We start from the raw sequence: 12,554 nt of genomic DNA, 5'->3' as shown, positions 1-12,554 counted from the left end.
CAGACCAACCGGGGGCCTCTTGGAGGTCTGGGGACTCTGGGGGTCTCCGATCGGGGTCTGATGCCCACCAGTTGAGTACAGTAGGCTTCATCACACATTTGAACCTCCAACGTTGACCATTTCTTGATGGATAATTACGTTATTTTCTGCCTGAATAACCATTCAAGATGCAACTAGTAGGGAGACGCGCACTAACGGATGCAGCCCACACGCCCATGAAGGAAGACCGGCACAATTACATGAATAAAATAAAAATAATTAAGGGCAAAACTGTATACATTATTTCCCTTGTTTTTCACGATGGCTTAATAAAGATCTAGACATGTTTGGCTCCGTGTGGTAAGAACATTCGACGCTCTGTCACTCAACCTCCCACTGGAGGGGAGCTGGAGGCTGATGGGGTTAAATGATCAGCGGCACACCATCTGATGGACTGATGGGGTTGAATGATCAGAAGCACACGATCTGATGTACTGAACAGGAGGAAGTTATCCCACAGAGTTCAGCGTTTGCAGGCCTACTACAATACATGTAGTGTGGGAGACACAACTGTTGCGCTCTGCACTTCGCTCCAACAACTGCGACCACAGCCTGTATGCGTTTGGAGAACATGAATCTGGTCCCTCCAGTGGAAACAACCAATCTAGAGCAATGTATATGTACAATAACACGCCGTCACTTACGTGCCGAAGTTCTAGCATTCGGTCCTTCATGGTCGCCTCCGGTGCCGACGCTCTTCTGGACAGTTTCCGCGTTGCTCTCCACCGCGCTCGGAGTCTTGGTTGTTTTTGCGGTTCCAGGCGCGCTGTCCGTTAAAGTCGCGTCCGACCGGGTGCGTGAGCGTCTTCTACCGGCGAGCAGCCGTCGGTCTACCCGTACGTCTGACTGATGGGGCGGTGAGACCACTTACGCCCCGGTGACGCGGATAAAAGGTGAGGCGAGGCCATTTACTGTTAACCCATTGGATACCCCAGTTTCCTTCCTAATCATCGGTAATTGGCCTCATCAATATCTTCAGTAGAGTTTGTCCACTTGGATCTCTCCTTTTGTCCTATATACGCCTCAAAAGGTTGACCGAATGGCTGACTTCAGTGGCGTGGAGGTTGGTTGTGTATATCGATTTAAAACGTTAGGCGATAACGCCCAGTAGGAGTGGAACGAAGACTCAGATTGGAGCACGATTTACGTCTGGCGCTACAACGACATCTGGAGGCCACTTGCGCTATCGCTTCATATTTAAACAGTCACATAATAATGAAACCAAAGATCCCATCGAAATAATTGAATATCGCAATGATGAAAACAAATGTTTTTAATACAATTTGTATGCAGGAGATGGGGATAACTTCTCCCTTTAAACAGAAAACAGACATCAATCAAGTCAAATAAAGCTCAATTACATGTTTGAATGCGCCGCTCTAGAATTGTACATCTAAAATGTTATTTTATTTTGTATTCCACACAACATTGGCTAAGCACCTTTATAGCTTTCGGGTTGTGTGGTTGTGCGGTCAATGTGTCGATCCATAAACAAGATTGTTGTTGACCGAGTTCGCACCACACATCTCCCCCAGTTTGTCAGACCTGCGTCGGACTGTGTTTCCAGACGGGACGATGGGTCCGCCTCCTTCAGGCCTAGAAGCGAGGTCTCCTCTGCCGCGCGGTGTACTTGGTATCGGCCCTGACCTCTCTGTAGACAGGGGAGCAAGGAAGGACATCTCTTGAGTGGGCACGGGTTTCAGCCTCTCAGACTCTGACGTCGTAGTAAGACTCCTGGAACCACTCTGCTTTATGAGGCTGTGGCGACACTGGTACTGCTTTGGGGGCTGCTACTCTGCAATATTCCAATATCAAACGTCAGGTAGGAAAGAAAGGTTGCTCCATGTTTCACTACATAGTGGTATTTGCTAAAAGACAAAACATAGGACACGGATCGACAGGAGAACGACACTTAGTACAAATTGCGCAGAAGAACAGCCTACAGGACAGGACTTATGGAGATGCCGGGGATTTGAAGGCCTGTCTCCTCCCCCCCCTAAAATCCACCTACTGCCCCCCCCCCCCCCCCCCCCCCCCCTTTCCCCCCCACCTACCGGCCCTGTCTCCTCCGTCGCTCCTTCTTGTCCAGGATCCAGTCCTTGCCTTTCTTCAGAGACCGCCCCTTCAGGTTCTTGAAGCGCGTTCTTCAGAGTGAAGCGAAAGGGAAACATTAACAATCATTGAAGCCGTTTCAGAACCCACCCGTGTGTTTATGTCGTATGTGTATGTCGTGTGCGTGTGTCGTGTGTGTGTGTCGTGTGTGTGTGGCGTTGACTGAGATGGCTCAGGGCCATGTCACACCGGAAGAACACAGCTGTTAGTAAATGGCAAATGGACTGCATTTATTCAGCGCTTTTCTAGCCTGGCCTCATCTCAATCTACATTGAGATGAGGTCGGCGAACCACACATTCGTTTTCTTGTATTTGAGGCGTGGTTTACGATTGCCCGGAGCCGTTGATTGGGCGCTACGAATGTCTATCATATGAGTCTGTACGTAGCTCATAGCCAATCAAAGCCTGTTGGTAGCAGGGCAGAGACGTCCTTCTTGGTAATGAAAGAGTTTAACGCCGAAAGTTGCTATTTTTTCAAAACAAACTTGCATTCTAAACTACTTAGAACACTATCTAAGGCTGCATCGAAAGGTAACGCGTCTGCTACCATTTTGGATCCGTAAACTACAAGCTTCGGTGTGTCGCATAGATTTCGTGATCGTCATCGTCTTGCCATCCCTCCGCGTTCTGTGATTGGTTCCCTATCTCAAGCGAAAATCGTATCCATGGAATCAAGGCTGCCTCGCAGCGCGAAATGAAAACGCGCGCAAGGCAGCATGGGTATACCCAGGCTAGCGCTTTTCTAACCAGTTGTCGATCAAAGCTCTTTCTAATATAACCTAACATTCACCCATTCATGCACTCATTCCCACACCGACGGCGGAGTCAGCCACGCAGGGCGACAGCCAGCAGGTCAGGAGCAGTGAGGGTGAGACGTCTCGCTCAGGGACACCTCGACACTCCGCTAGGAGGAGCCGGGGATCGAACTAGCAACCTTCCGGTTACCAGTCAACCCGCTCTGAGACACATACCGCCTGTTGTGAGTATGTTGTTGACTGGGTTGGCTTTAGGACATTCTGACCTCAGCAAAACACAGCTGTAAGCGTGTATGTTGCGTGTATGTTGTTGACTGAGTTGGCTCAGGGATGTCTGCCTTCAGAAGAAGCGAGCTGTAAAACATGTTGAAGGGAGGAAAATCTGCCAGGCTGAGTTTTGAGCCAGACAGGACGACGCCCCTTCAGTTATTCTGGGTCTTAAACCTCCTCGAGGGCAGGGCCGGACCCAACCCGCTCTCACTGGAGGCCGAGACCGGAGTATAACAACGCGTTCATCATAGAGAGTCATGTGATACGAGCCAAACACCGTCCGTACCTCTGTCCTGAAAACTGGACCTGGTCCGGAACATTCCTGTCGGATGCTTCTCCTCCCAGTCCCTGGAACACATTCAGCAAGCAAAGTGAGGACAACGGAGAAGACCGGAAAACCTCTCCGACATCTGTCCCGGCGCTCCGAGATGCTTACCTTGGGAAGGACTCCCGAAGCTCCAGCGAAGAGACACAGGAAGAACCTGAGGACACAAAGGGAACATAAAGTAAAGCCATTAGGGACGTGCTCAACGCTGGGTCATGCTAGCTGTATTAAATACCGCACAGGTACTTAGGGAGACCCAAACTGACTTCTTGGCCTTGCTGCTGTTGGGGTAGTCCACCACCATGCCGCCGCTGAAGCCCGCCCTCATGGCCTGCGACGTGATAAGCTCCAGCTGGGGAGAAGGTCAGACCTCAGGTCAGCATGAGCCACAGAACCATGGGGGCAAAAGGTCTGTCAATATATTACAAACTACGCGAACACACACACGCACACACACACACGATCAGTTAATGATCCGCAAAACAGTGGCAAGATGTTTTATACATTTTCTGATAATATGTGCAATAATTCAGATGCATCCAGACACACACACACACACACACACACACACACACACACACACACACACACACACACACACACACACACACACACACACACACACACACACACACACACACACCTGTTCAGAGTTCTCTGGGTAGAGCTGGAAGACTGCTCGCCCCCCCCTCGACTGGAAGATAAATAAGGATGACATCATTGGTTACCACGATAGCAACAGATTCACAATGACGCCTGGTCCATGTCGGTGCTGTCCATCACGACCGTTCCAGGCCTCAATCGAGGACATGGACCCACCAGAGAGGAGTAGAGGGAGCTGAAGAACACGTGGAGCCTCCGGGGCGGACTGTGGGACTTTTTGTCTGCATTGCAGAGCCACTGTAGAGCTGAAATACTACAACACAGAGAAACAGACGGGTTAGAGGTTAGAGCCACTGTAGAGCTGAAATACTACGACACAGAGAAACAGACGGGTTAGAGGTTAGAGCTGAAATACTACGACACAGAGAAACAGGCGGGTTAGAGGTTAGAGCCACTGTAGAGCTGAAATACTACGACACAGAGAAACAGACGGGTTAGAGCCACTGTAGAGCTGAAATACTACGACACAGAGAAACAGACGGGTTAGAGGTTAGAGCTGAAATACTACGACACAGAGAAACAGACGGGTTAGAGGTTAGAGCCACTGTAGAGCTGAAATACTACGACACAGAGAAACAGGCGGGTTAGAGCCACTGTAGAGCTGAAATACTACGACACAGAGAAACAGACGGGTTAGAGGTTAGAGCCACGGTAGAGCTGAAATACTACGACACAGAGAAACAGACGGGTTAGAGGTTAGAGCCACTGTAGAGCTGAAATACTACGACACAGAGAAACAGACGGGTTAGAGGTTAGAGCCACTGTAGAGCTGAAATACTACGACACAGAGAAACAGGCGGGTTAGAGGTTAGAGCCACGGTAGAGCTGAAATACTACGACACAGAGAAACAGACGGGTTAGAGGTTAGAGCCACGGTAGAGCTGAAATACTACGACACAGAGAAACAGGGAATGAAAAAGGGACTAAAGATCCCTTACTATGCTTTTTTTTCATATAGGGGTACTACTAGAATAGGGGTACATGCCATAGGCTTACAAGTTATATGTTCAAAATACCCCTTATCATTCTCACACTGTTCATTTCCACAAAACCAATTTCAACATCTTTCAAAAACGTTCATGTAGCTTTAAGGCCCCCCCCCCCTCCTGCAGCCCAGTCTGCTCTGATTGGTCAGCACGCCCACTCTGTTACGATTGGTCGAACGCTTTGTTGTGTGTCGGCAAATTCACACCCGGCTCAGAAGTTGTAAACGTTTCGGTAGCCGGGAGGCGGGACTTTGCACCTCAGCCCCGCCCACACAGTAGATTTCGTGCAAACGAGCCATTCCACTTATTGAGGGGCGATCACGGTGGGCGCGAACACTCCCTCTGGCTCGGACTCAGACCATGTAAACATACGTCATATAACCGTCTAATGCAAAGGGAAGAGTCGGGAAAAGCACGACATCACCCCTTTATTGGCGTGACGATGAGGAACATGAATGTAGCTCTAGCCCCCCTCTGACGGTGGGGAGCCTGTACCTGATGCAGCCGTCGAAGGTGCCGGCTTTGAAGGGCATGCCCTGCCCCATGTCCCCCAGGACCAGGTCCCCCTCCACCTCCCGGTCCAGGGCCACGTCTGCAGGACACAAGACGGTCAGTACCGAGACCCCCACTCTGAGGCAGGCTGCCCCCCCCCACTGAGCCTCCCCCACTGGCAGGCTGCCCAACAAGCTTAAGTCAAGTGCATCTATATTTGATGTCATTAAAGCCAGCTAAACCAATATACTACGGCACACTAATTGGCAAATACCAGGTAAAATAATTTCTTTGATGATATTTACTGTACCTACTTCCTTGGTTAGTAATGTCTGAACAATGATGTTGTTATTATTACATATTTATTGTATATATGTTGATTAACACACTAATGCATCTAACTAGTACACAAATGTCAGTGTTGACAGAAATGTGAAGTGGACACAGATGAAGGGAACGTGAAAGCAGCGGCGTGGAGCTGAACTGACCCAGCATGGCGGTGCTGATGTCCACTCCGACCCACACGTGCCCCTCTTCTGACAGGAAGTCTCCACTCAGCCCCGAGCCGCACCTGGAGAGGGGGGGGGGGGGGGGGGGGACCGGGACGACCCGTGTGATCCTCAACTTCACGTACGCTCGCACCGTATGTGTACGCAATTCAAAGATAAAACACTGATAAATGTCTGAAATTACAATTCTCCCACCTCTCAGCTATAATGTATTATATATCCGGTATTCATTGACTTTAATAGAATGTAGCTATTTATTCATTATAGTTTTAAAATATGGAATAAAGAACTTGTTTCCCATTTTAAATCAATTGATTATTTCTTGTGAATGGTTGTTTATCAAATTCAACATATGAAGGTAGTCGATGGTCAAACCCTCTCCGGGTGAGTGTGTTCCTTACCCGACGTCCAGCAGAAAGCAGGGCTGTCCTTCTGGAAGGTTTAACAGCTCTACAGCTCGCTCGGACATCTGGCTCTGGATCTCCATCATTCTGGAGCTGGGATCCACCGAGAGAACAAGGACTTTAACAATAATAACAATAATATCACCTCAATCCTTATAGAGCAGGCCAGGACTTTAATAATAATATCACCTTAATCCTTCTAGAGCCAACCAGGTCTTTAACAATAATATCACCATAATCATTCTGGAGAGGACTTTAACAACAATATCAGCTCAATCCTTCTGTAGCAGACCCAGACTTTAACAATATATCACCTCAAACCTTATAGAGCAGATCAGGACTATAACTATAATACCACGTAGGATATATGTGCTTTGTCACGTCAGCTGCTGACTTAATTAAGCATTTCAAAACAGGGTTCATTTCATCATCTATAAAGCAGCAGCATCAGTCCTTACTTCTGGGAGTACTTCTTGGCCTCTTCTTGGTTGTAGAACTGCAGTCACGTCAACCAAAGGAGATCACACATATCAATGATGGTTCGAGCCAATCAATGAAGGTCTAACCCTACGTTCAGATGTAGAACCAAAGCTTTCGGATACACATTAATACACGGTTTTAATAATAGTCTGTAATGAAATGCACTGACGTTAATCAAAAATACATTTCTCATGTGTTACGAACCATCTCTGGAGGAGCCATGTGCTCCGGCCTGCGACCGCTGGCCATTCTCGTAGGTGTGTAGGACAACGACTGTGATGAAGAGTACAGAAGGTATAATTTAAACCACTAACTAATGTTGTGGTCCCGTCTCTACACGTGAAAATATCTGACGTCATATGAGACGGCCGGACGTGACGTCAAGTCATGCGCCCTGTGAGTGTTAAAGTTGCCAGATTCCGCGGACAATCTGGCAACACCGGCTGCGGCGCGCTGCAGCCGGGGTTCAATCTGGCAACACAGGTCCCCTTTGCAGCTGTAACATAATGGTCATACTGGGAGGCGAACAAGGACCTTAGGGTATGTTCTCGTATAAACTAAAGCACACTTACTAAAAAAAACAGATGAGCGATCAAACAACACTTTCGTTTGTTGTTTACTCCGTCTCCGCGCTTCGTTATGATTGGTCGTCTTCGATAACTACTTCCCGATCACATGGACCCTGATTGGTCTGCGGCGGACCTACCGGATACCTGACCTGTGCATCCGTGTTATTTCCTCCGGCCCCTTCGGCGCCGGTAACATGGCAGAGGTCAGTCAGAGACTGAGCACCGGCGCCCACGGGCTGTCCGCGCTGCTGCGGACCCGGGGTCGACCCGTCCTCCCGGTCCGAGCAGCGGCTCGGTCCCCCGGCTGGGATCCCGCCGGAGCTGGAAGTCCCGGAGGTCCTGGACGAGGTGCCCCCCGTGGAGGTCCGGTAGGAGCCACGGAGTCCACTGAAGGTCTGTGCGAAGATAAGCCGGGTTCAAATATCAAAACAACCGCACACAGGCGCTCAAAGACTCGAAAACGTTACGTAATTAAAAATGCTACTGAAAACCGGGCAAGGTGGAGTTGGATACCGCCGGGTCCCGGTGTATACCCGTTTGTCGAACTGATCCAAGACTGGCACGTGCACAAAACAGCGTTACACGGTTCTCCAGGTGTTCAGTCGGGGGTCCGGGTGGGTTTGCTGCCTGGTAGGATGACCTGCTGGAGCAGTAAAGCAGATGTCGTGGCCGTTGCTGTCCTTCACGAAACTTTTACCTCAGCCCAGCTCCTCAGAGAGTTCAGCACGCTCAGCACAGGCCTCTCAGCAGGCCACCGTCTCGGACCTCCACCCCGCCCCCTCCCCCTCCTGGAGCGCCGGGCCCCCGCAAGAGGCTACAGCGGCCGCCCAACGAAGGACACGGGGCCCCTTTACCGGAGCAGGACGGCCTACTACGACCTCCTCAAGGTGTCGCCGCACGCCACCCAGTCCCAGATCAAGACGGCCTACTACCGGCAGTCCTTCCTCCTCCACCCCGACAAGAACCAGGGCGACGAGGAGGCGGGCCGGCGCTTCTCGGAGGTCAGCGAGGCGTACGGCGTGCTGGGGAACCTCGCCCTGCGCCGGAAGTACGACAGCGGCGTCCTGGGCGCGGCCGACCTCAACGGCGCCGCGAGGCCCTCGTCCAGGGAGGCCCCCAGCCGGCGGCCGGGGCCCCAGCCCCCCCAGCCCCCCCACCACCACCACCACCACCACCACCAGCAGCAGCAGTTCTCGCGGGTCGGGGGCCGGCCCATGTTTGACTTCGACGCGTTCTACCGGGCGCACTACGGCGAGCAGCTGGAGCGCGAGCAGCGGGCGCGGGCGAGGAGGGAGTGGCTGGAGGAGCAGCGGAGGCGGAGCCGGGAGAAGTGGAGGCGGAGTAAGGTGATGGAGCTCACGGTGGGGTTCCTGCTGGCCGTCGGGGGGCTGATCCTGGTCAACGCCCGCTGAGGACCCCGGGGTCTGGGGGGAGGAGGGGCGGGGCTTCAGGGAGGAGGGGCGGGGCTTCAGGGAGGAGGGGCGGGATCTCCAGGGAGGACCGGCGGTTTTGATTGGTTGCTGATGTCGCACAACGCCAGATGATTAAAGCTATTTATTGTTGAGGTACGCCGTGGAAGTGGTTTGTGTCGAGGCGTTTGGACGTTGAAGACGGACGCTGTCGGACGCTGTGACCTCACTGGAGTCGCTGGGAGCGAAACACTGACATCAACAGGAGGAACTGGTTGACATCCACCTGCTGAATACAGACTGTACTGTGTACTGGCTGGTCCTGTTGGTGGTCCTATTAGTTCACCGTTCTCTCAGGAAGGAATTTATTAAACAAAGAATCCCCAATGAAATCGAGTTAAAGTAGGGTTTTTGTAATGTAATATACTATAATGAGATGAGTTTATTCAAGTTAACGTTATTTATTCCACAAACAAGCATAAAATACATGAAAAGAAAGGACTTGCTGTCTCTGTTAAAAAAGAAAAGGTACACATGATTAACGTAGTATGGCAATTATTATGCAATGCTTGTATTTCAACAATTATTAAACGAGATCTAACTGTTTAATATTGTCAAATAGCTGATGGGAGAAAACCGATTAACTAACGGAAGCAGGTCTAACCAGTTGACAGAGGCACCAGTTTGACACTGGTATTGTGGTGGGTAATGGGAAGTAATTGCTAAAGGATGAAATATAAAAAATGAATAATGTGCTTAATCTTAACGATAGTTCCTTTCAGTTCCAACTGGTGGCCTGTAGGGGGCACTGGCAGCCATTAGAACGATGAGCTCCCTCTCAGAGGTATCATTACGTGGTGGTGTAGCACGGATATTGGGTCTGTTCTCTTTCAGTCTACCGACGTAACAGTGGCTAGCTGCATAACCAGACTGACGCCGCCCTGAACAGTAATACTGACCTACTGTATAGTTGATTGAGTGGTGCCCCTGCAGTTAATCAGCACAGATCCAATGTCCTTAAAGTTGCATATGCACAAACACAAACATAATATATCAGTGGATCAGAAGACAGACAAAGGCACATCTGTTGGATTAAAAATAAACCAACAAGCCAAATGCTTATGAATCGAGCCCTTTTGGTTTCAGTTTTATTTTCTCTGTAACACTAAGGTTCTCCACAAGAGAACTTTCTCTCGAGTTTTGTTAAACTCTGGATTAAAAATAAACCACCAAGCCAAATGCTCAGGAATCGAGCCCTTTTGGTTTCAGTTTCATTTTCTCTGTAACACTAAGGTTCTCCACAATTTCTTATAGGGATAAATAGTAAGGCATAATAATGTTCGATATCACTAGAAGTCATGCAACAATATGCCGAGTATTTAACAAGGAACTTCAAATTGTAATTAACAAAATATACACACACATTTTGCTACAGTTCGATCACGTTTTATTCACAGAAATATAAAGTAGAATGTCAAGTACATCACTTTGTACAAAACTGCACAGACTTTTCAAAACTCAGCCAAACAACAGAAATCAGCTCTAGTGTTAGGAAAAGAAAATGACCCATCTTCTCTAGTGACCAACCGAGGAGATTTCTTCACGGAGAATCAAATTGTACATAAATAAAACTAGATTGGAAAAAGTCTTTTAAAACTGTCGAGAAATAAATACTTCAAAAAATAGGATTTCAATTGGCACATATAGCTGTCTCTGCAGCTCCCGGTGAGTCTGACAGGACTGAAGACTTCCATCCCCTAAACGGGAACTACGTGACCCTGGTCGAAAAGACAGAAGCATCTCCATGGTGCGGTCGTTCCAACTCATGTGCTCTTTGTTTTAAAGCCGGTATATATATATATATATATATATATATATATATATATATATATATACACACCTGCCTGTAACCAGCAACATTTGTAAATTCACTTGTGCAAGTTTAGCCTATCCAAAACAAAAACTGCTGTGGAAAGCATGTACCTCTATTCCATCTAACCCTACATTAAGCCAAGGTGCACTGCTTCTGGGACGGCTGTATCGCGGGAAGGGGTGGAGGGGGGTGGGGGTGGGGGCGGGGCGGGGGTTCAAATGCTTTACAAAGGTGCAAAAGTGAGTTTATTTTTCCATTGCATAAAAGTCCTGGACCCAGAGAGTCAGGTGAAGGTGTTTTTTTCAAACTAAAACAAAAAGACTCCTCAATAGAGATCCACGGATCTTTCCAGCACGGCCCTATTGTTACTGTACTGTGGCCCCCCAGCAGACCCACTCCGGGGGTCCCCACTCCGGGGGTCCCCACTCTGAGTCCGTCCATCTCCCTGCCTTCTGCTGGGTGAGGTGCACCGGAGCTCTCAAGGCCTCCCTTCTAGACACGCAGGCCGTGTTCCCAGATTGGCCCAGATTTCCCGTCCAATCTGGCAACCCTGGGGGGGTCTCTCGGCTGCTCATCCCACCGGAGGGGGGACCGACCCTGCCTGGGACGGGGGGACGCTTCAGGAGCACGTCCATCAGTAACGAGTCCGGTTCTTAGTCAACCCCCCCACACACTGGTTTGTACCCGGGAGTGGATCCCCTTTGGCCCTGAGGCTGGGTCCGGGCCTCGGAGCTCCACTCTGCTCATGGAGGGAAACCATCTTGAGTCTCTTAATGCTTCCATGATCACGACGAGAGGCTCAGCCCGATGGACGCTCCCAGGCGCTGACGGGTTCTTCATGAATGAGACGGTTTGAGAGACGCTGGCTCTCCGGACTGTGATGCAGAAGCTGATTCATATTTAACCGACCGGCCTGATTGATACCTTCTCAGTTCTGCACCATGGTGGTGTGAGCCCTCTGCGTATTCAGATGTTACGTTACAATTAATCAGCATCGTCATCACCCACGGTGTTACTCTGCGTGGCAGTGTGGCCCCCCCTTGTTGAAGGTGACGGATTAAACCACCAGGTGCGAGTAGGATGAGCCGTTACGTCGTTGACGGATAGACGAGCAACGTTCGCTACGGTCCACTGGGTAGGCTGGTAGACGGATCCATCGTCCAACGGCTTGAGGCGGCTGACCACACTCCCACCTGGTGCTATGATGTGTCCCCATCAGCCCCACTGGATCCAGGCTCCTCTGAAGGCGCCGGGACCCTCTCGGCACCGCGGGGAGGGGGGCCAGCTGGGGCGGGAGGACCACGCCGTCGGGCCCGGTGTTGACGTGACCTCCAGCGGGGCACTAACAACCGTCCACAGGGAGACGTCCGGAGCGGAACGAGAGCAGCTTCACAAACATGGGGGGGGGGGGGGGGGGGGGGCTCTCCACTCAGTCCGGGCCACAGGCCACGCTCCTGGGGGATTGTGGGTAGGCGTGTCCAGGAAGTGGGTGTGACGAGGCTAATCCATGCCATATGACTCCAGAGGACGACTTCCTCAGCTGAACCTCCACATCTGCACCGTGCGACCTTTGAGCGCTCTGCCGCTGGGGGGGGGGGGGGGGGGGGGGGGGGGGGGGGGGACACCAAAACAAACCAACAAAGGCGAACCAAACGGGGTTCTGGAACG

The 12,554-nt window shown here is 50.6% G+C and overlaps 3 protein-coding genes across 7 annotated transcripts in view; 1 reads left to right on the top strand and 2 right to left on the bottom strand.

Annotated features, from left to right (window-relative positions):
* Positions 1-1,294: 1,294 nt before the first annotated feature.
* Positions 1,295-7,533, bottom strand: bud23 (BUD23 rRNA methyltransferase and ribosome maturation factor). Its single transcript, XM_030380229.1, has 12 exons — positions 7,240-7,533; positions 7,014-7,051; positions 6,553-6,648; positions 6,131-6,213; positions 5,646-5,742; positions 4,321-4,417; positions 4,145-4,195; positions 3,768-3,853; positions 3,613-3,658; positions 3,463-3,524; positions 2,094-2,183; positions 1,295-1,690 (listed from the first exon to the last, which is right to left on the bottom strand). Exons 1-12 carry the CDS (start codon positions 7,282-7,284, stop codon positions 1,636-1,638), a joined length of 846 nt encoding a protein of 281 aa, XP_030236089.1. The 5' UTR covers positions 7,285-7,533; the 3' UTR covers positions 1,295-1,635.
* Positions 7,534-7,755: 222 nt separating this feature from the next.
* dnajc30b (DnaJ (Hsp40) homolog, subfamily C, member 30b) lies at positions 7,756-10,271 on the top strand. The gene has a single exon (XM_030380193.1). It carries the CDS (start codon positions 7,799-7,801, stop codon positions 9,014-9,016), a length of 1,218 nt encoding a protein of 405 aa, XP_030236053.1. The 5' UTR covers positions 7,756-7,798; the 3' UTR covers positions 9,017-10,271.
* A 172-nt stretch (positions 10,272-10,443) lies between these two features.
* sh2b2 (SH2B adaptor protein 2) overlaps positions 10,444-12,554 on the bottom strand; it is a 20,206-nt gene continuing 18,095 nt past the window's right edge. For all 5 annotated transcript variants that reach the window (XM_030380133.1, XM_030380130.1, XM_030380131.1 and 2 more), the window contains exon 10: positions 10,444-12,554. This exon is cut by the window's right edge. The gene's annotated coding sequence lies outside the window, so the exon portion shown is untranslated.

The sequence above is a fragment of the Gadus morhua genome, chromosome 16, assembly GCF_902167405.1.
Source record: "Gadus morhua chromosome 16, gadMor3.0, whole genome shotgun sequence".
NCBI classification, from domain to species: domain Eukaryota; kingdom Metazoa; phylum Chordata; class Actinopteri; order Gadiformes; family Gadidae; genus Gadus; species Gadus morhua.
The sequence above is the reverse complement of the archived record's forward strand: the minus strand, read 5'-3'. Positions and strand labels throughout refer to the sequence as shown.